This window comes from Anarhichas minor, unplaced genomic scaffold, assembly GCF_050575085.1.
Source record: "Anarhichas minor isolate MPS153535 unplaced genomic scaffold, ASM5057508v1 ptg000027l, whole genome shotgun sequence".
NCBI classification, from domain to species: Eukaryota; Metazoa; Chordata; class Actinopteri; order Perciformes; family Anarhichadidae; genus Anarhichas; species Anarhichas minor.
Genome location: NW_027466473.1, coordinates 10,486,485 through 10,510,355, shown reverse-complemented (window position 1 = coordinate 10,510,355; position 23,871 = coordinate 10,486,485). Strand labels below are relative to the sequence as shown.

The window sequence follows — 23,871 nt, the reverse complement described above, 5'->3', positions numbered from 1 at the left end:
CTCTTCTCTGGGTTTGATGTGTCTATAAAAGGGACGTCACAGGGATATGAATCTTGGACTGATTCCCTGTTTATCTCAATATATCGTTGGCAATTCAACAGTGATTCAGATTCAGGTCAATGAGTTGATGCAACTGAAAATATATTTATATCAAAATAGAGATTTCGATTGTAGAGATGCTCTTGTAGTGTCTCTGTTTAAAATCTTACCTTTGTTTCAATCAAACAATGCCCCAAAAATAAGCGTTATCTATTCCACATGGTCCCGTAATCATTAGGACATCAGGTGAGCTCAGTGTGAGTTACATTCAGACAGTGGGACCCGACCAGGCGTCAGTAAATTCACACATCCATACAGGAAGAGTTTTATAGAGAAAACTGAAGTCATGACTCTGGGCCCAGAGACACACTTTGTCTGTGTCGTCCTTATTCTCAGGAAGAAGCTGCACCGTCTCAAATCTGCATTTTCCCCTTTCAAATAATAATACAAAACTCAGAGACACTCTGTCACTCACTACAAATACATTTGAGCTCCTCACTTCAAGCCTGTAAAGCCAACAGAGAGCTCCTCTTAAACACTGAGAAGACTGACAGTTGGCTTTGGACTATATATGGAGAACCAAGACAGACTAAGTGGTCATGAAACAGTTTAGAAACATTTAATTAATTTCATTCCAGAAACTTAAAAAAAGATTACATTAATGATCCATTTAAAGCAAAAATGTTTCCATAACAAGACCTCTGTGTGTGACGTAAGTGAAATCTAAATAAAGAAACTGGTGAATACAAACATGTTTTGTGTCTGTATCTTCCATTATTCCACCCTTTATTAACCTTTAATTAACTGTACAGCCAACTTATTTTTCAAATTCCATTGTTTACTACAACAATAATCTATCCATGATTTGATTCACATTATAAATCCCTTTGTCATTTACAAACATTTGATAATCTTTGCATTTGTCTCATATTCATCCCTCTTTGTCAAATTGTTTGACTGAATATCAATGAGTGAATTGCTTTAAAGGGATTTGCAGGGCTGTGTTTAGTCCTTCATATATCTGCATACACATTGGTACACCCACACCAGTCCATCACACTGGCCTCATCATTTTGTGCAAGAATAAATAAAACCTCAGCAGGCGTCGGGGGTTTTTGTCACGAGGGGAAAAAGTCTGTCGGCCCGTATTAGCGGCATAAGAAACTCTATTTTTTAAAATCATATTGAAACTCACCTATTTACAATTCACTTTCTCCACAGCCGTCTCTGCTTTATAAAATGTGATATCTCTCCTGAGGGCCTCGAGATCTCAAACTGTCTACCCTTCATACTTTTTCCCGTGTCCCTCCTCCTCTCCCCCTGCCTCCCTCACTCCCATCAGCTCTGCAGTCGGTGCCCGTCCTGCCTCCAGTCCATTTGGTTTCCATCCTTTCCTCCCTGTGTGGTTTCATCCCCTGACCCTGCCCTGTTCACAATCATCACTGGTCATGTCCCGCTTCTCACCTCTGCTGCTCTGGCAAAAGCTCAGCTCTGCTTTCATCGCTCATCATGTTCCGCTGTCCTACTTGCTGCCCTACACCTCCACTGGCCTGATGCTGCCATGGCGTTGATCTTTGCTGCCAACACGAGGGCCTCCAATTACTGCTGTGAGTCAGAAAGAGGTGGACGACGCTTCTAAACGAACTGAGTTGTTGTCCTTGGTGTTCCCCCTCTCCTCTGCGAACTTGGTGAATTATAGGTGACTCACAGTTTAGTGGTACATCTCTACTCGGTCTCCGAAACACACATCATAAACACGAGATCACTCACTTATGGGCTCTTTTCAAAACAATACTGTCACGACCAAACCGGGGTTCAGAGTGTGACGCTGTTGTCTGCACAATTTTGTAGAGTCTTCTATTTTCATTGAATTTGTTTGTTTTGATGCTTGGCAGTCTTTCAGCATGTCTATATATAATGCAGTTTAAATAAATTCCAAAAATCACACAAGATGAATTATCATCATTATTACTGTTATTCATATTATTGACATTATAGTCTGTGTTGTGATTACTTTTCACTTCTGCTGGAAGACGTCCGAAGAGAGAAGCTGGATCTGATGCATCAACAGCTAACTGTGTTGTAATGGTGGAGAAATTAGAGCCCTGAACACACACACACACACACACACACACACACACACACACACACACACACACACACACACACACACACACACACACACACACACACACACACACACACACACACACACACACACACACACACACACACACACTTTTAAATCCCACTGAAACAGTGCTGGCATGTCGTAGTATTCAGACTCTAACTACCAATACAACAATCTCCATTTTAAGTTAAAGTACAGATATGTCATCAGATTAAAGTATAAAAGATTAGATTGTTAAAGTGAATGTGTCCATGTTTAAGTAGCATTTTAATGTTGTGGCTGGTGGAGGTTGGGTTGTTGGTCAGGGGCAGTTTAGTTCTGTGATTCCCAACCCGTGTGTCAGGCCAGCTCCAGAGGGTCACAAGATAAATGTGAGGGGGTGAAATATGATTAATGAAGCTACATGAATTTAGGTTGATATTTTTTTTCTCTAACCTTCATAGCTTTTTGTGACATACTGGATAATGTGATCTTTTTGATCACATTGAGCTATCTGAGGAGTTTAGAGAGACATTTCTTGGCAGAACTGCTCGGAACTCGTAGGCATCTGAAACACGACAAAGGAGCCCAAGTTAAGCACTTCTGTTGGGGTTCACAGCTAACAATATTAGGAACCACTGGTTTAGTCCATTTTAGCTGTAGCTAAATGGTAGATAAACGGATTGTAGTGGAGTACAACTAAACAGTAGCATGAATTGGAAGTACTTAAGTGCTATACCAGTACATCAGAAACTGTACTTCAGTACAGTGCTTGAATAAATGTTTTTCCTTCCTTTCCACCGCTGCTGGCAGGCTGAGCTTCAAGGACCAAACTCCCTATTGTTACTCTTCCATACACATCACAACAGGCAAGGTTTTCCAATTTACTGCTTAGTTAGAACTGTACATGATTGTGTACATGACATATATATGTTTTTGGCAAGCTACACACTGTTTCTGTCTTCTTTGATTCATCAACCAAACTTTCATCTTTGAATTCTTCTCGCTTCAGAAGAAAACTAAAAAAAAAACAACCTTAAAGGGGCGAATGACCGACTTGCGTATGACACATGTGAATGAAAACAAATGGTCTCTCTAAAGCTTGAAGGTTAAAACCTCTGATGAAAGTATGTGGAGGCAAAATAATCCCACGTGAATGAAGACAAACTAGGCAACAACTCTATTTAATTTTCTTTTTCATAAGTTTTGGCCCCCTTTCGCCCCGTGACATTTCAGATGGCATTATAGTTTATCTCATCTACAGAACATATTAAGTTCATTATGAAGTTCTGCTATGCAAATTTGTCCAAGACTCTTCAGGCGAACCCCTGTGACTTCATGAACTGTGCTTGGAATTAAGATTTTGAAACTAAACTCATTCATGCTGGCTAAGAGGTTTATATCCCTACTGAACTGAACCCTAATGTAATCCCATATATGCAAAGCTCCTGTGAGCTCATCCTCTCACCTCTTTTTACTTCCCTCTTGGTCCCTCTGCCTCCAGTCCAAGCGGCTCTTACGATACAGCAGGTTCATGTCGCTGCGGGGTCGCTCCTCCTCGCAGCCTATCACAGCGCAGTGTAGCCGCTTGCTTCGCCTCTCTATGTCACGCAGGAAATGCTCGACCGCCACATCCTGGGCAGAGCCAGAGCTCATGGTATAGAAGAAGACTCGGGAGAACAGGACGTATGTCGCAGGCAGCCTCCTCCAATTCCCCTAAACAAGAAGAAACAAGAGCAATGTTTGAGCTCATTAAAAACAACATGTTTCACAGCTTCCGAGCCTACTTGCAAGCCGACAAGATTGACGGGGATTACTTCGAGATGTGGCGACGCACAATGAAACCCAAATAATCAAACCCAAATTACTGGCAGAACTTTTTCGGAAGTCATAGCTTGTCATGCTCACCGCAAACAATCCTGCCCATTACTCCAACTGGCAGCCTTCAGAGCAGAGACACACTGATGCATGATGATGGCGGTTGCAATTTTGTTTACCCCCAACCTCTAGTGTATCACATGAAAACTATTTATACTTTCATTATCCAGTTATGAATATTTGAGTAAGCATGGTAACTCAGCTGCAGAGCGTCTCTGGCTGCAGGCCCCGGGATGGCCTAGCTAAGCCTGTCTGCTAGCCAGACAGTAATGGGGTTTGTCATATGTGGCGCATGCACAGCTTCCTACTCACGCTCACCAAGAGAAGTCAGGCCTGTGGTGGGGCAGATATCTGAGGGCCCAACGGTGTTTTCACGTTGGAGAATGTGAGTGCGCAACGCAATTGGCTAAGAAAAGCGCAGCTGTCAGCTGATGCATGTTTCCAGTGTTTTTCCATCATAAATGGCAACAGAGTATGACTGTTTCTTTTGGTGGTGAACAGCATTATCATTGGTGCTCCTGGCATCAGTTTGCCTGAGTTTGAGTTGAACAGCATTGTTGGTGCACACAACTGGCTCAGTCACTTCGTATGAGATGCATTAAGTTAAGCTTCATATGTTGCGTTTCCGAAATTGTTGGTTTGTAATTTGTAAAAAGCAAGAAACAGTTAAATATCATAAAACAAATGTCACATGTTACAATGAAAGTCAATCCAGTTTAATGAACTCTTAATTGAGCATGAAAAGGGCAGGGAAAAATACACGACATTTACACTTTCCGTGCTCTTCAAATTCTGTTACATATTCAGGACCAGTTAAGCCGCAATCACCACCAACTGCACAGCATCTTTACTGTAAGAACAGTATCTCAACCATCTCTCCCTATAACGACAAAAAGAAAAAACACAGTGGGCGCATCAGGCACCGTCACCTGGTCCAGGCGGCATGTTGAGCCGAGTAGCTGTGTGTGATGCTTTTGTCACGGCCCAGTGTGTCATCCAGTGTGTCAGCGTGGCTACTGCTATTCTTGTATCCCACGGCCCTCGACACAACCCCGACTGCTGCTGCTGCCATGCTTGCTGACTCAATGTTAATTAGGTTAGGAAGCTGCGACTGTAGGTTGGGCTTTTGTTAACTGGAGCTTTGATTTGGGTTTTCGAGGATCTGCCAGCGGAGCGGGCAGCCCTGCAATTGCCGCATTACAGGCTGTGGGTTGGTGTGCAATTAGCCGAGCTAAAAGAACCAGGAGAACGTCATCCGTCATCGGCACACAGGTTTGTCTAATCAGACTGGGCTTGAAACATCACATGCAGTGCACTCATATAGGTTGGCTGTGACCAATCCCCGAGGTCACTTTAGATCCCAAATAAATTCAGAGCAGTTAGCAAGTTGTTTAAGGAGCATCTGTAGGGTCAGATGACGCTTGGATTCCTCTCGTTAGATCCAGGAGGCAGATGGAGCCACGATTCATTTAAGTGGATCTGCATGCAACGCTGCAGACTACTCATTCATGCACATAAGCAAGCAGATCACACATATTTAAATCCTCCATACATGCTTTAACACACGAGCACGCAAAGGGTGTGAAGCGGTAATTGCAAATGCTAAGCAGCTGAGTGTGGGTTACGGATGACCCAGAATTCAGATCGTTATCAACAGAAAATTGGAAAAATGCAAAACATTTGAAGTCTCTGGGTGTAAGAAAGAGCAAAGTTCAGAGTGAAAGTTAAGGTTTTGCTTTGTGCAACGGTGTCTTCGGTCTGAAATCTATTTGTCTCCACTGCCACCGAATTTAACACTTCTGGAGCGTTTTTTTGCTGCAACCCTCTGCCCTCCAGCCTCCACCTCAGCAAGTGGCCCCGTAGTGTTGCTGCACCTCGCTGTGAGCGAGGCCGTAACGCTGCAGGGTGGAGGGACACAACACAGCACCGGCCCGGCCTTAACACATCGGAGTAATATCTCTACGAAGCGTGTATTAAAAATACACATGTAATCACTTTGGAGGAGTTTATCCTCTTTTGTTTCGCAGACATCCACAAACAAAGTGATTTGAAACCAGATATTATTACAAACACCAAACTTCCTCCTTTTTTGATTACAGAAAAAGCATTCATAAGATACATTTGCCTTTGCAAAGCTGATTGAAGAGAAGAATATTCAAGGGGCAGATAGTACAGAACATCTTGTTTATTATAGAAGTCATCATCTTTCGTCTGCACACCCAGTCCTAGGACGATTGGGAATGCATCCCTTCAAGGCTGAACTATACCACTACTATACTACTATTACTATACTACTACTTTGTAACTTAGTATGTGACAGTAAGTAAGGGAGAAATCAGGAAAGTGTTGTGTGTCCACAGAGGTTTACGACTCATATTTATCAATGATGTGGGATCTGTACTTTTAAAAACACAAGATACGGTACATATGCTTGCGTTTCATTCATGTTCCAGCCATATCTGCGCATCCATGTACACAGCCGCACGGCACACCAGTCACCGCACTTCAGCCAGACAGACACAATGCTGCAGTTCAGAAACAAACAGGGAGAGAGGACGAGAGAGGCAGAGAGGAAGCAGGAGCGAAACGCTCAGGACAAGAATGAGCAGCAAGAGAGGAGGAGAGATCGAGGCAGCGGGAGAGAGAGACAGGGGGGGGAAGCCAATAAATAGAGAGTCGCTGAGGGATCAACCGGGCTGAAGACAAACATGATTAGGCAGAAAACGTAAAACTGGAGACAGGCTGATGGAAGGAAATATGGAGGAAGGGTTGAAGGGAATAAGCAAATGGAGGCGAGGAAGAGAAGATAGAGAAACAGTGAAAGGCAGCCAGACTACAAGAATGGGGGAGGGAGGTGAAATCAAGCCTCTCACACTAGTCGCTGTGTGTGGTCTCCTAGCAACACTGTCAGCCATGCATCTCTTCCTTAGCTACTGAATATGCAACAAAGAAGGACGTCGGCCTCGTCATACGTGATGATCCCAGGGTTGAACTTCACTGCGGCTTCATTCGTACCTGATCCCCCAGTCACAACACATCTCATGTATCCTTAAATGGAGATAGCATCTGTTTCCAATAGCAACCATACAAGCGTTCTGCATCCTGACGCGCCGAGCTACACGCTGCACACTCGCTGCACCTCACACACAAGAAGTACTCCGTCCAAAATAGGAAAGCTGACGAATACAGTGAAAGGAACAACATGACATTTTTTTATTGATTGCTTGAAAAATGCTTTCACGGTTGATTTGAATCATTTTTTTCTCCTCTTGCTTCAGCAAGTCTGGATATGGGAAGCCAGTTATTAAGCATGAAATCAGGAATATTTCATCGCCTATCACAGCGGGAAAGAGGGCCTTGAAGTGAGCTTGACATTAACGTGAGCTTGGATAATAAAAAACTAAGACTGTAACACTAAAACAGGAACCTCATGAAATCACACCTGGTTCCCCTCTAGAGACTAATCTGAGGACAAATGCTCACGGTTTTCTTGTCAAACACCAACTTCTACATGTGCTGGGTGGTCTGAAAAAAACCCATGAGGCAGATAATGAGTACATAAGCCATTTGGTAAAACGTTACCAGCCACTTCTTTATAATCTGCATTTTCCTCTATCAAACATACCTATGGAGCAGAGGCTTGCGTGACGTGACAAGAGGCGTCATTTCATCACCACTTAACGGTTGGCAAAGCAAAAGCAGCTTTCAGAAGATAAATATTGGCCAGTGCCGGGAAATAAGGTCCGCTGAGGATTCATTTCCTTCCTTCTTACGAACATCTGGTTGGCATTTACTTTTTCACATTCAAATACACAGCTGATTTGTTTCAAGCTCTTACAGGCAACATCTTGGGTGGTGACTGTGATCATGGGTGATAGTAGTCTGGCCGTGCTAATGATATATATCCATTAAATGTAATTAATAACAAAGATATAATATCGTCTAAATATGACGTGTTAATGAAGTGAGCTTTAGAGTGGCTGGATTGTCTCACCTCTAAACAGAGCCAGCTGAGATACGAGGCTGCTGGCTCTGGCTTCATATTTACAGTACCGACCTGTGAGTGATATTGATCGTCTCATCTGCAAGTATGAGATCAAGCGTAAATATCTAACCACTCCTCTCCGACAAAGTGCACAAAGAGTACGTATTCCAAAAGTCAACTTTGTGTTGACAAAGTACAAACAAGCATGCAGAAATCAATAACCAGATGACTTTCTGTTCACAGAAGCTTAACTTGCAAAGAGAGATACCGTCCTAAAAACGTGATGGCAGATAATTAATGCCGTTTCACACGATTGACATCTAGCAGAGGTGTTCTACTTTGGACAGGATATCCCATCTGAGCAGGGGACCACTGACACACTCAAACCTTTCATAACATCTTCAGAGTAGTGGAGAGTTCACCTATTGTCGGTAACGGCAAAGTGACATGATCCACGTATCCACCACAGGTTTTTAAAAACATATTAGATGTCAAAATACCGTGTTTGACGACCTTGTCTGTTTTGCGTGTCCATGTGAAGTGCTGAGTTTGGCCATGCAAACTTCATCAAACATACCTTTGGCACATGCACCTCCTCAGGAAGAGCAGGTAAACAGTTTGAAAGTGATGCTGTCAGGCACACAGGATGTTGCAATCCTCTGACAGCCTTTGATAGAGGAAAATGCAGATTATAAAGAAGTGGCTGGTAACGTTTTACTAAATGGGTTATGTACTCATTATCTTTATTTTGCACATGCAGATATTGAGACGTGTCGGCCTTGAAACCAAAATCCTTGGAAAGCTTGCACTCTGCCAGATCGACCTGCTGTCCGCAAAACCCTTTCAAGCAACATCTATTGCTTTGTGAGCTTTTACACACTAGTTCGGACAACATCCATCTTACCCTCCCTAACAACAAAACAGTCACCTGAGGTAAATTTGTTTGTAATTGTTACTACAGGAGGCTTGTGTCTTGTTTTCCTCACTATCGCCTGCTCTGGGCCGCTCCTCTAATCTCCTAAAAATTGTTCATATGCTGGATATTTTCATCTGCTCAGCCGGCAAAAAGGCATTGTGTGAAAATATGGAAGAAGAAAAAAAAACCTGGGAGCAGATTTCTTCTTCTTTTTTTTGTACTTTGAACCTAATTAATATGTATTTCTGAAGTGTGTCTGTGGTAAGAAAGAAAATGAGATTATTCAAATAATTCCCTCATTGTGCATCACTAAACTAAAAGTCACTTTTTTCATCCTTGGGTTATGTGGGGATCTTTACTGCTAGAGCATCGCCACAACTTGTCTTCTTGTCTTCATGTGCTGCTGTTGTGTGCTGAACGCTCTACAATATTGCATTGTGCAGGGAAATGCCTGTGGCTGATGAGAATGGACAGGAGGAGGAGGAGGAGGAGGAGGAGGAGGAGGAGGAGGAGGAGGAGGAGGAAGATGTAGAGGCTGATGTATCTCTCCAGGCCAGGGATGGAAGGCACATGAGAGGCGTAGAGCAATTTTGCTGAATTTTTCTCTTGACCTCTTTCTGATGTTTTGGTCATGAAATAAAAAAAGAAATACCCTCAGTATTATTTAGGTATGGTCATGTGGAATAAATCAAACCTTAACGGCATGTTACACAATTTTTTGTAGGGGTCAAAAACCCAAATAGACTCACTCAAATATACATGCCCGAGACACTTCGCACTCATTGGATTCCTCCTCCTTAGCGTTGTACAACCTGAGTGACCGCTAAATTTTTCATGGACATGCAACCAAAAATACCCGACAAAAAAAGCATTCCCTGTTCCCCCGTGCCACCAAGACACAGCCTTGAGCCACAACAAACTTGCGGAGATGCTCAGTGTTTGTCTCAACTTTGCACCTTTCCTGCCGACATATGAATCTATTATTGTCGGTGTGTATGTGCACATAGGTAAACACCTGTACAATGTGTGGCTCGTGAACAGTTCAAAATGTGAAAAGCTGCAGTTACAGAGTGCAATCTGCTACCTAAGTAAATAAAAAAATGCAACACTCATCATTAGCTCTCTGGTCAAAAAGAGACGGTCAGTGGGTGACCTCCCGATCCCACCTCAGCTTGCCCTTGCCTTCATCGTCTTTTGCTAGAATCTGCAGTAACCAAGGTAACCCACTGCACTTAGCATACATGAACACGGCTTACAGGATCCGAAAGCCCTTATACACCACTGGGCACGTTTTCATTGAGTCTCTGTAGTTTACTTTCTGTCTTTTGCACTCGTATAGGGTTCAAAACGTTGTGAAAATAGCACAACATGTCACGGGGAAAAAGAAGCGCCATGCGGAGAGAAACAAAAAGAAGAAATGAAGATTGATGAAATCAGAATAAAGCCACTCTCAGCATGAGCACTGTCGCTGTACACGGTGTGACCAAAGAGAGCAAAATCACTGTGTTCAAATGTTCCTGCAGGGTTTCCTTTAAGATAATCTGCTTTTCAGAGACATTATCCAGCACTGGTACAGAAGCAAAACTCTTGTGTCCATCACATCACAAAAAGAGAGCGAGAGATCACATCTTATACAAAGAGAAAGTCTCTATTTTGTTTGCTCTTTGTATTTGGCTGCTGAAACCCAGACTGTGAGGTATAGCGCTGCAGGGAAAAGAGTGAGAACTGAAAAAACCCCTCCATGCTCGCGCTCGTGCACGAGGGGAAGAGCTCCACTCTGCAGCTGCACACGCTTGACTGAGCGAGCATCCCTCTCTCACCCAGATCCCACTTCTTTTAGATGTGGATTACCCAGCAATATTGCCTGCCTCCCTGTTTGTTAGTCCGTTTGAATTCTTTTTTAAAATATATATATATATATATATACATTTATTGATGTTTATTAAAAATATCCGGCTGTCAGATTTAAGTAATGGTGCATGTTTAACACAAAACCTTTCCTCAGTACAAGATGTTCGTATCTCTTAAGGAAGCAAGAAGTGTCTTGTCCACTCTGATGCTCTCCACAACAACATGGATGATCTCTCCGAGCCAAAACAAACCTGCTTCAACCAAAGCTGGAGCTGTTTTATGATCCAGAGCAGCCAGACTTCACTACGTGTGCTTGCCGACCACCGATCAAATTTAAACCGTTTTGAATTGTTTGATTCACCGATAAATAAATAAAATAGAAGCTAAAAACACCATCGCCCTCGGCGCTTCAGGCTGTACCTGCCCCAACAAGACAAACCTCATAAACTATTCAGCAACAATTAAGCAAAGCCCACTAGCCCAGAGCAAAACAGGCATCAGCTGAACATCAATGTTAAACTAGACATATTATTTGCCTCCAAGCAGCTTGTAGTGGGCTTGACTCCTCTCTCAAAAGAGCTAGTACATTGTAAAATGCCATATTTTAGTCTCGTTTGCAGAGCAATATTTAAGGAGAGGCAGAGGAAGGAAAAATGGACAAGGAGTCTCTGGCAATTGCTATTTAAACATCAAATGATGTAAAGAAAAATCTAATCAAATAACACCAGACTTGTCCCAATAAGTCCTGTAGATTGTAATAAACTTGCTGAGCTGCCTTTCCTCTGAGCGAAAAATGGAGCAGCAGCAGTAACGGCAGCGTTGGTGTGATTAGCAAAGCCAGGTATAGGCCACAAGTGGTCTTCCAACATCTGAATCATCCTACTCCTTGTGCTCACAATCCCCCGATAAGCGAGTCATAGCGTAGGTTGCGCACACGCACGCACGCACACACACACACACACACACTAACACACACGCCCACACACACAGCTCTCCCACTCATTCATCTCATTACATACAAATCATGGCTCTTGTGGCCCAGTTGTTTGCACCCCACATTGTTCACCATGACAGTAACTCAGAAGAATAGATTTTGATGCACTTGTTTGGGAAAATAAAGAGTTGAAGTGACTACTCGCTGGTACAGCATACACACTGTCGTCTCTGGAGGTTTTTTTTTTTTTTGTTTTTTTGTTTTTTAACGTGTGAATAAAATCACATCAGTCACTTTTCAAGAGTTGTTGAAAATCAGTAAGTCAGACATGTCTGAGAGCATTTCGAGGGTCTGTACTCGAAAGCTGAAAAGCAAGACAGTGGTAAAAACGTACAGGCTCGTTGGCCTTACAGGTGTGAGTGGCAGGTTTTCAGCTCAGGGTCTCACTTGAGCAATTTCGATTCCTGCCTGTTCCACCGACAGTGATAGAATGAAAAGGCACTAACTGGGACAAACGGCAGGTGACGGTAGATGTATGATTCAGGCGGTGTTTTCTTATATGTTCAACTTCTCAAAATAGCAGATGGAATAATATCACTGCCTTTAAACAGGTAATTGTGAGTGGCTGTTGGAGAGACTTTCTTTGGCCCAAGCGGCTCCCATCCAGAAACGAGAGAGTAACACTTGTACAGTCTCACCTGCCGACTGAAACCACGTAATTGTTTCTGATGCACCAATGTTCTCGGCACAGGGCTCTAAAACGGCAATGGTAATTTGTCTGTAATTGTGTCGGAAAATGGCCATTTTGAAAGAAATCATTCACATTTCAACTTAATGTACCCAATTTTGAAACCTATTACAGAGCTTTTAATTTGACAAAATGCAACAAAAATACTTGCTGAACAGAAATTGGGTAGACGCGCCACATATAGTATGCTATAGAGATAAAACACAGGTAAATCCCAAACAAAGATGTTGGAGTTCCTTTTGCTGCCACCTAGTCAATCAGCTAGGATTCTTCTCAGTAAAAAATGAAGATTGCTCTGACATTTACAACACACACTTAGTTCGCCCTGCTTTCAGATTTGCATTTCTGAAGTCACTGTGTACACTCACCTATTTCACACACGGGTGTCAAAGCCTGAGTTTTTGCCGGTGACCGTTACGAATGTCTCAGACAATGAATTACCGCTGTGAGATACTTTCGACCATCATGCTCCACATCATTTTCACATCCGTGTATGCAGTGGCATGTTAGGACAACAATGTTTGTGGAGAATACATTTTTGCAACACACATGCTGCCAGAAAAAAAATGACATGTTACTGCCTCCTAATGATTTAATGAGCATTATTCAAGGTCTTCTGGAGGTCTTTGGCATAAATGCAGCACACTAATGAGAAAAAGGGGACATTCACACAAGAAACCACTTTGGACCCGCTATAGATGCTGAAACATGTATAATTCAAAATAGAGCCACAGCGTGCTCCGCTAGTAATTCCATATCTTGCCAATTACTGTTTCACATAATGATGCTGAAATGACTTTGCTCAGGGCTTCTTGATAAAAAAAATAATACAAATGGCACACAGACATATATTAACATATTGGCTTTCTGTCTCAGATACTTGTGTGTATCCATGTGGAAGATCCTGGGTACAAACAGATAAATAGGTGGTGATTAGCATGGCTGGAGACTGGGACCTCTGTGCCAACAAGTAACTGTTGGCTCCTACCTATATTTATTTTTGCACGGTACCATGCAAATGTCTTTGAAAGGTTTAATGAGAGGAAAACGGAGGGAAAATGAACAAAGATGAGTTGCCTCAAGGAAATCATTACCACGCATCATTACTCTTGACTACACACTGCAATGAAGACTGGATGCTGTAAGATGCTTACAATCCAGAAAGAAAGCATTTAGAAGGGAGCGTTTGATTTGGTCCACACACACACACACACACACACACACAGCAGACTTCCTCCGGTCAGACAAGGGACACGCATGTAGGAAGCACCCAGCGAGCCAACAACATGCGTCCCAAATAAAGTCTGTGGCCATGTGTTGAGCAAGTGGGTGCAGGGGATGTCTATTTAAAATATTGCCATAATTATTTTTTCTTTAGCCCCTGTATCCAGTGCATCACGTAAAAAAATAGAAAGCTATCAGACAAAGAAATGACAACGATTTTCCCAAGGCGAGCAGGCAATCTGTATGCCTTCATGATATCTGTTTAGAGAGGAGGAGTTGAGAGAGGGAGATGCAGCTGAGAAAGACTAATGGGATTCAATTCTGTTTTGTTTTGTTCTCCCTCTCTTTACTGGACAGCATGTTTGAGTAACGAGCCAGGAGAGACAGAAGACAAAGGGGGATGACATCTAACAATGTCCAAGGGAGGATTTTGTACTCAGTTCTCTCTAGCGTCACCGCTAAGGAGACGCTAGAGAGAACCTTTACATATGCATTTTATTTATAACTCAACACTGTGAGTGCCTCAAGTGCATGATAAAGTTGATTTGATCCACAAGAAACACGGGGCTTCATGTTGATGGGAACTCATTCACAAATACACATTGTGAGACATTCTTGGTAATGATACAAAAAAGGTAGTCGAGGTAATTAAATCAATTTGACCTACATTTGTGACGGTTTAGGATTACAGTGTACGGCACTCCAACATTTTTCATTCTGTGAAAACAAGTGTCTTTTTGAGGAGCTTTGTCAAGTCTCACAAAACAATACCCTGATGATGTCAGACTGACGTCACCCGGTTTATCAAAACCTGATCTTGCAAAACTCCATGACATACAGCCTGTTAGCATGAGGTTCACCGGTAAGGTAGCATCTAACAAAGATATGTTATTAAGGTGCATGATGGGAAGTGTAGGATCCAGTCTAACAAGTGACTAAATGGGAGATATCCGCTGTTTTAAATTTCAGTCTTTTACAGCATGTCCCATGCAGGTCTCGCAGCGCCACTTTGACACTTTTCCAACCTTTGAATGCAATATTCTCAGCTCTGTGAAAACCAGAACATACCCCAGTTTTGCTAACACCCTTTCTAATTAGAAGTGCTATATGTTTTGTACACAAGGAAATTTTAATAGCAAGAAAAAGGGAAGAGTCTAGTGCTTTATCAATAGATGAACTAGCCTGCTGATTAAAAAAACAAAACATGTCATGGCACTCAACCATCATCTCCATAAAATATAGAATTGTAAGACAGCACTAGCAGCCAACTTCTACATATGCAAAGGGGAATAATACAAACTTCACCAGTTTCCCATCATCTCCGAGCGGACACAGATGTAAACAGACATATTGAGTTACAACGATACCAGTACAGATTTTAAACAGAAACCAGTCATGTTGTCAAGAAGAGCGTGCACTGGCTGTTGGGCTGCAGCTAACCCTAACCCAAAGTGACGTCTTCAAATGTCTTACCAAAATAGTTGCAGATCATTTTTCTGTCAATAAACAATTCAATTAAGTGACTAATCCTTTCTGCTCTACTGGCCTGTTCAATCACATTTACTGGAGTGTTATTTACTCATCAGGAAAGCACACAGGGCAAGTGAAGCAGAGTGTTGGGATAGAGCACGGTGGCAGGATTCAATCCAGAACCACTGGGGGGCAAACTTTAACTGCCTCTGAGATATAAAGTCCTCTGATAGTAAACAAAATGAATTACTTCCCAGACCGAATAACCAGAAATGTCTTGACGATCACTGAGGACTGTGTACGCACAAAGCCAGAGGCACAGTTTATAAATCCTTCATTTTTCAACTGATAGCAGTCACTCACAATGCTACTCGCGCTGCCGTGGTAACAGTCTTCCTACGTCATTTCTGATGCCGTCTCCCTCTGACGGAGCTGAGAGGATCAAGATGGTGAAACAACAGGTGGAAGAAGCACCTGCTCGCCCTTTAAAGAAACAACAATGCACACTGAAGCCAGCGAAACACCTGTGCTGTGGTATTGATTTTGAAACACCTGCATGAGAGGCCAGTAGTAGCCATTTATATTACTTTTACCAACCTACTCGGCTGCTCCGGCTCAAACGCTAGGAAAACAATCTGTTGGGTGCTCCAAGAATCCCACAGCAACAACAACGAAAGAAATTCTATTACTGCTCATCCAGACAGGGGTATCCACTCGACTAGAGAGATGGGCTTGAAATGTCAGCATCTGCCCCGTCTGTCGCACGTCCATCAGTCCCTTGCTTCCCGTCGGCCCCTCTCCTCTCTGGCCCTGTGAGGGCCTTCCTTCGTCCCCTCTCTGGGTCCAGTATGCTTGTGTATTCTACTCCAAGCTGAATTACTCATCCTTTTTGGAATCAGACATGATGCACACTGCCGATCAGAGCAACTGAATCATCCACTTTATGGGGGAAAGCTCAAATGCATTCAGAATCCTTTCTCCTTTATTGGAAACAGTGGTCAGTTATGATTCTTTCTATAAATACATCACAAGCTCTGCCTAAATCCACTAACTCCAACCCAAAGTTTGTGGTGTGTTTTTTTTAATAATTTTCTTTTTTTTAGTAAAGAAACATATTCATTTGTTTCCACACTGACTGAGCTGCCGTTCCTTGATGTAATCACATTTCTGGACTGAATTAGGGATCACCAAGCGAGCAACAGCAGTTAGCGAGCCCCGGTTTTCTCTCTGCATTCAAGACACACTGCACAGTATGTGTGGCTCACAGCCTGCACTCACTGACCCCGAATACACAGCTGCTCTGAACCATCCCCGCTCTCCTCTGTTCGTACCAAGGAGTGCATAAACCAAACAGCACAAGAGCCCGTCGCATATCCGATCCTGTTTACCTGTATCTGTTCGCCCATAAGCAAGACTTGAAGCCATTAAGCTCCAAGGTCAATAGACTGAAATTTATATTCCAGTTCAATGTCAGGCAGGTGGTGAAGTATCCAACGTGCTGGAGCATCCTCCCTAAAGAAAACCCATCATACTATTTGCACGGGAATATCGGTACTATTCAGGCAGATGTGGAGTTTTGGGATATTTGCACCCAATCCTTTTACAGTTTCAAAGACAGCCTTACTAACTGACATGACTTGTTCTTTCAAAATAAAATGCCCATCTCCAGCCAAGTCAAGTAACCTTCTCTGATTATTCTAAGTAACATTGGAAGAGAGATTTAAAGCCAGTCAGGTAGAGAAATAACTATAACAAACGTGTTCATATTCGCAGCCTTACAACTACTCTTTATTGGTATTTCTCTAAGGGGGGCGGAGAAGAAGAAGAAAAAAATGCTCGTTTTGAGTGGCAGTCACGCCCGGAAAAAAAGGGGGAAAAATAGTATTGACTTAATTTCACGTTTAATTCACGACCCCTCGACCCTTTTGGATCCGGAGGCTCTAAGGTTGGATACTGCGGCAGTTTATCGGGTAAGCTATCATTGGATGTTTTTTTTTTTTTTGTCTACTCTAAAACCACATGTGATGCTCGAGGCTCCCCTCATCCAGAAGCCTGCCGCTCCCGCACCTCAAAGACTCGCCAACACATCCTCACCTGGCTGCGCACAAACAAACACACACACACTCACCACAAGTGTATTCACAATCACATTAACTGCCGCCCATTCTCTCACACACACACACACACACGCACGCGCGCGCATCACACCACCCTGCTATATAGCCTTATCATCCATAAACATGCAGATGTTTTCCATCATGGCCTTGCAGATGGAGGCTCTGTTGTGGTGTGTGATGAATAACGCCGTGCATGCTCCAGCATCACCAGTCAGCTGATGGCTTGTTTTTTTGGTGAAATATTTATAAGGTCTTGTCACGACTGAACTTAAACGCGGGCTGTGGGTTGCGCTGCGCGGCAGGTCTCGCCATCTCCTTCGGATTTGGGGCTAAAACACGGGCCTTATATCCACCGTCATGGGCTGTGAGCCTTTCAAGGTTGAATAATTTGGCTTGTGAGCACGCAGCGGCTCGCTGTCAACCTTGTGTTTATTGAAATTCACCCGTGAAATGCCATCAGGCCTCCGCAATACACCATCTTCCCCGCTGCTAATTAAGCAGACAGTGCATTTAGACTGTGACAGCTGGCCACATACAGGCTAGATGATGTAAGCGACTGATTCGATCATTTATAGAGCAAAAACACCATATTATCGAAGAGACCTACCTTGTTTACGGGGTAGCCTATATGGCTGGCGCAGAGGCAGACTGTGCCGATATCCAGTTGCCCAGGCTCGTAAAAACCAGACAACAACAACACCACGCCGGTTGTTGATGACACAGCTGTCTTGGTAGACGGGGAGGGGAGGGAAAAAAATCCTTTCCCAGATGTGTCAATTGACGTGGAAAGGAAAAATCAGCTATTCAGACGCATATCACCGTACTGACGCCTTTTCTTGACGTGAAAGGTCTTCCATTTTTTTGTGACAAGCAGCGCGCTGTAGCCCTCTACTATCGAGGCTCGGTGTAGCCTGGCCGGTGTGAGATCTGATCGAAATCCATGATGCAGTTCAATGCGACGTTACAAAAGGATCCTCTGCAAACACGCAGGTGACGCGCCATCCCCGTGCGCTTCAAAAACGGGCTCCAGCGTGACCTCCGCCAAACTAACACGCTTTCAGTTCAGGCGTGAACGGGAAAAATAGGAAGAAAAGAAAAACCGTCAAAACAAAAACAAAAAAATGCGCAGAGATCAGCGCGCCGGTGTTGGTTCAAGCGCTGGGCATCCTCACTGAGTGTTTGCATCCATATTAATATTCATACAGTACTTCCTGAAAGCAGACCAGTGGTTGTTTATAGAGAGAGAGAGAGAGAGAGAGAGAGAGAGAGAGAGAAAGCAGCATCCGAGGTGGCTTTGAGTCCAACTGCGACGAGAGGCTGTTATCTTCTGGCTGTTATCGGAGGACCGAAATGAAAATTCCCCTTCACGGCTCATATTTAGCAGAAGGATTCAGCAGCAGGCTCATTAAATGTCCGGATGGATTCTTGATAAAGTAGCGGACGATTTTGCAACTATAATAAAGCTAGACCATGTTATCAGCATACACGAAGACAAACAATATACGAAATGTAACACGTATGGGAATATTATAGAAGCTTTTTAGTGATGTAGTGGGAGATACAATTGTATAAGTGTAAAATAAGCTCGCAATAAACCCACAGACATTTAAAGTAGGCTAAGCCTTCGTATTAACATTGGTGTTGTATTTTGTTTGGACTGGATCTAGATGACCAGTTTAATTAAAGCCTGCAGAGACAGACTGTACAAAGGAAGACATAGTCTCAATTTGGTATTTTAATGTATTTTCCTTGACTTTGGGGTAGGGGAAATTGTAACTATCGACATACAAATGTGGTGTTTTAGGGGATGGAGGTGTCACATGACTAACTAGCCAAACACATGGCCTGTGTGAGACTGACACGCCCCCTAAAGTCCATTGGGAGACGGTAAAGGTGAAGCACAGGCCTCTCTAATCATAGAGGCTATATCTGTATAATCTTTGGACTGTCAACGCCACAGACAGAGCTGCACAGCGGTCAGAGTTTGTCTGTGAGGGGTCGTCTCAACGCCGAAATATTTCAGCGATTGATTAAACTGTCTTCAGACATTGGTCAAAGTCATTTGGAGCAGATAACTGAATACCCAAGCAGTGGTGGAATGAGTACTCGTGATGTTTTAGTGGAAGCAGCAACACCACAATGTAGAAATACTGTGTTACAAGTAGAGTCCTTTCTTCAAAATGAAAGTACAAAAGCATCAAAATACACTTAAAGCAACAGCACTCATTATGAAGAATGGGCCATTTCATAAATATGTATATTATAGAATTATAATTATGGACGCATTAATATGTTAATTACTCGAATGTTGCAGCTGGTACAGATGAAGCTTATTTTTCATTATGTACATGTAGCTTGTGAATTTCCCCAATAAGGGTTCAATAAAGACTTTATCCATAACAATACATCAGAATTGATTTGTTGCTTAGATTTTGTAATATGAATCTGCAAAGTAACTACTACCCAAAGTTATCAAATAAATGTAGTGGAGTTTAAAAAGTACAATTTGTCCTTCTGAGTTGTAGTGAAGTAGAAGTATAAAGTAGCAGAAAATGGATATACTCAAGTATAAGTACCTCAACAATACACTTATATTGGCCACTTAGTTTTATAGCTGTAGGGAAAAAAAGCAATTGTCTTTCTGAAAAGCTAAAACATCATCCTCGAAGTACCTGTCTAAATGTATAATAAGACTGTCTAAATGTAAATTCTAAAATGAATTAGAATATACTACTGTACCATCTCATTTCAAAGTAAAAATTTTTTGTTACCATTCAACACACACATGGGGGGGTGGGATTAAATGTTGAAGTCCCTACACATCCATAGTTCACCCCCATAGGTGCTTTCACTTACATTGCCTGATTAAACCTCTACTGAGGACTGTGTGAGCGTGTACAGACTCCACGTGATTGACATCTCCCTCGCCCTGCTGGTGCATTTGTTTTACCTGTTAGGGCGGGACAACTTACACTGCTGCCATTCTCATTGGTTCACAGAGTTTGGTGACGTGTCATAACTCCCAGCAAAGCTCCACTAACAGTAGCTTAAAGGGGACATATAATGCTGATTTTCAGGCTCAGTTGTAATTTGGGTTTCTACTAAAACATGTTTACATGAAAAAAATATATTGTATCTCTGCTCTGACTGGCTTGAGAGACAAATATGGTGCATCTCAGCAAAGGTAGTTGTCAAGGTGTGGGTGGAGATAGTAAGATTGGGGGGAGGCAGTGTATTCTAATGAGCCTGCATGTGACATAGGAAGGGGAGCCAAATCTGAATGATTTGTTGAATCACATCTCTCGATACAGACAGCCCATGAAACTGACTCTTATTTCACAATGTGTGGGTTGGCTGCGTCTCCATACATGTTTGTGCACAAGCACTGAAAAAAAAAAAGTAAGAGCAGCATTTTTGCAAAAGAGAAATTTGTGTTACTTCATGAAAAGATAAATAGCCGAGTCTACTTTTATATTTGCATTTTTTTTTTTTTTGTATTATTAAGTTCAATAATACCATCAGAAGAGATTGACACATAATGTTTTTGGCCACTAGAGTGACCAACAACGAAAGAGACACACAACACCGACATGACCATGAAATAAGTGCATTTCCAGGAGATGTTACGCAGAAGCAAATAATAAAGTGTCCAACTATAAAACGTGTAAAGTAATAAAGTAATATTTATCTCGGACATTGCTTGCTTCGGGGGAGTGGATTTGTTATCAGCAGCTTTACATGATCTGGTCAAAGTGCATCCTACATGTGGACCTTTACCTCAACTGTTGAATCTGCATCTATTCAAATAAAGCTGGGAATAAACTCCAATAAGGTAAAGTATTAAGCTTTGTGCTGAGCAGTATGGTCATAAAAGTAGTTTTATGCTGTCTTGATGACTTTTAGGCAAAGTGTTTTGTGGCCTGATATGTTTTATTTGTGAACACATTATAACTGTACAGGTTCAGCTGTCAGCTTATTCATGAGTAAGTTATTTCAGTTAAGCCGGCTGCTACCTGCGTAACAAGTTTTTAAGACTATGAGTTCTCTAAAGGGAGTTTAGAGCAAAAGCAGCTCATTTCTCATGCAATCTGATCTCTACAACAAGGTGGACTTTATCATTATTATCTTGGATAAAGCAACTTCTTCAATTTCCACAGGCATAAAGTATATGATTTATTGAATGAAAGCACAGTTTAAATGTTATTGATTGCCTCCAGGTTGCAGGAATGACGAAAGAGAAAACTCAGTGGAAGGAATTCTTAGAGGCAGTGAGTGCTCTGCAATGGGTGATATCCTTTCTCACCTTAGGTAAGATCCAACTACACTTACTGTTTTTGAGTTTTGTATAACACGACACGAGAAAGTATGTCAAATGATCATTGTTGCTATGGTTACATTAGCTCACCTATTAATTCACAACTGAATCTGTAAAACAACAACGTATTCATTGGTATCTGCGCTAATCTAAGACGTCTCTTGTGCCTCCAACACATGGACTCTGGTACTGTCCAACACGGCACAACACCACTACAGCAGTGACCTGTATTATATTGATGGTGTGCCTTATGTTTACCTCACTGTGGCCGCTCCCCACTCTGTACTTCATATGGATGGTGGTGGACTGGCAAACCCCTGAAAGAGGTAAAGGAAAATACGTCACTCAAGCACCCACAAAAAATGGAAGAATCCCATACATGAACTATTTTCCCATGATGCATTTGTTTCAGTTGTTCCTCCATTTCCTTTGTGTGTTGCGTTGTGTATACACCGTAAACACTGTTTTCAGTTTGACATTTTGTAGTGTAGTCTGGAGTCACGGCCTATGTTGATTCTTTTTTTTGTATACTAAGTGCAAAAAACAGTATCCTACGACAATAAGAATACGAGGCCCACTGTGAACAGTTAGTGTAGTCTGACATTTCTAACGTCTCCATCAGGGGGCAGGAAAAACACATTTGTGAGGAGGTGGAGGGCCTGGGAGCACCTCAGAGATTTTTTCCCAATCAAAGTAAGTATCCCTTTGTATCCAACACATTTGGTGTTCTCGTCATCTGATTTGATTAAATTTGGTTGGAACACCACGGGACAGTGATTCAATGTGGCTGGCCAGCAGCATGACTGTTTCGAAAACAAAAGTACTCTTGCAATCGTCTGCTGCGATTCTTTAAGGCAGAATCACATAAATGGCACCTTTGTAATGAGCATGTGTTGTTTTTATTTTTTTTTAAATCTTGCAATAATGACTTAACATTCAGTGAAAATAGGTTTGGTTTCATGGCCAACAGCAGAGATAGATTGTGATCAACTCTGTTAACTCCTTCATTTTCCTTGTTCAGCTGGTGAAGACGGCCGAGCTGAATCCAAACAAAAACTACATCTTAGGTTGTCATCCGCATGGTATCATGAGTCTTGGGGCCTTTACCTGCTTCAGCACAGAAAGCTGTGGCTTCACCGAACTGTTTCCTGGGGTGCGAGTCACCCTGGCGATACTGGCAGGACTTTTCAGGGTCCCGCTCTTTCGGGAGTACGCCTTGTTTACAGGTATTTATACCAATGTTCAACTAACGAACTGAACTATTGACATCAGCCATTTCAAACCTTTGTGAAATACAATTGAGACTTCAAATGGAAGACAAAACAATATCTACATGTGATTGTTACCGTCTTACTTTGTCTGATCAGGTGTTTGTCCAGTCAGCAAACCAAGCCTTGGCCACGTCCTCTCAAAGAGAGGCAAGGGAAATGCATTGGTGATTGTGATAGGGGGCGCTGCCGAGTCTCTGGCGTCCTCTCCTGGAGTCAACGCGGTGGTAATGAGGCAGAGAAAGGGATTTGTCAGGGTGGCTCTTGAGTTTGGGTGAGAGCACATAACATAAGAGCTTCAAGTGGATGTCGATATACTCACCGGACACACCGATATAACCTCTGATGATCTTCCACAGGGCTGATTTGGTGCCTGTTTACTCATTTGGGGAGAATGATCTCTTCCGGCAGGTGGTTTTCTCAGAAGGCAGTCTAGGTCGGAGGTTACAGGACCTGTTTAAAAAGATTATGGGTTTCGCCCCGTGTCTGTTCATTGGCGAGCGCTTTGTATTCCTGCCCTACAGGACTCCAATCACCACCGTTGGTGAGTGTTTCTTTATACTGCAGGTGAGCCCAACTTCCTGTGCTCTGCCCGTTGTATTCTAACGCTCCGCTTCTTCCAGTGGGAAGTCCAATCTCAGTGCCACAGCGCATCACACCCACCGAAGAGGAGGTCGACCACTATCACAGGCTTTACATGGAGTGCCTGTCCAAGTTATTCCATGAACACAAGGTCAGCTGTGGACTTTCTGAAAGTCACCAGCTCCAGATCATTTAGACATTTCCCTTCCAAATGAACTGTGAAGCTGTCTTTAATGATGAACTTCATCTTCAACAATAGATGGATGCTGCAGCTTTCTTTGTTCATACTCTACTGTATTTGAAAATATTTAACATGAACATGTGCCTTAAATAATCAAGACTCCCAGTGTGTGGGCACAAAGCACTGAAACATTGGTGTCTTGTTACGCTATTCTGTCATGAATTTCACAACGTATTTAAAAGTGTAGTGCATT

General features: G+C 42.6%; 2 protein-coding genes across 4 annotated transcripts in view; one reads left to right on the top strand and one right to left on the bottom strand.

Annotated features, from left to right (window-relative positions):
- Positions 1-18,588, bottom strand: part of nyap1 (neuronal tyrosine phosphorylated phosphoinositide-3-kinase adaptor 1) — a 29,335-nt gene extending 10,747 nt beyond the window's left edge. Inside the window, exons 1-2 of one of the 3 annotated variants that reach the window (XM_076101705.1) lie at positions 17,880-18,588; positions 3,618-3,865 (exon numbers count right to left, since the gene is read on the bottom strand). In XM_076101705.1, the coding sequence (XP_075957820.1) occupies positions 3,618-3,805 (188 nt within the window). In that variant the 5' untranslated portion in view covers positions 3,806-3,865; positions 17,880-18,588. Of the gene's footprint in view, positions 1-1,503; positions 2,080-3,617; positions 3,866-17,879 lie in introns of those variants that run through there. The other 2 variants (XM_076101704.1, XM_076101706.1) reach the window with 2 other exon arrangements.
- On the top strand, positions 13,400-23,789 carry mogat3b (monoacylglycerol O-acyltransferase 3b). Its single transcript, XM_076101397.1, is given in 10 exon segments — positions 13,400-13,431; positions 20,943-21,012; positions 21,015-21,104; positions 21,490-21,580; positions 21,806-21,913; positions 22,210-22,280; positions 22,609-22,813; positions 22,955-23,129; positions 23,215-23,399; positions 23,479-23,789. Coding segments are annotated over 10 exon segments (1,182 nt in total). The 3' UTR covers positions 23,634-23,789.
- The last annotated feature ends 82 nt before the right edge of the window (positions 23,790-23,871 follow it).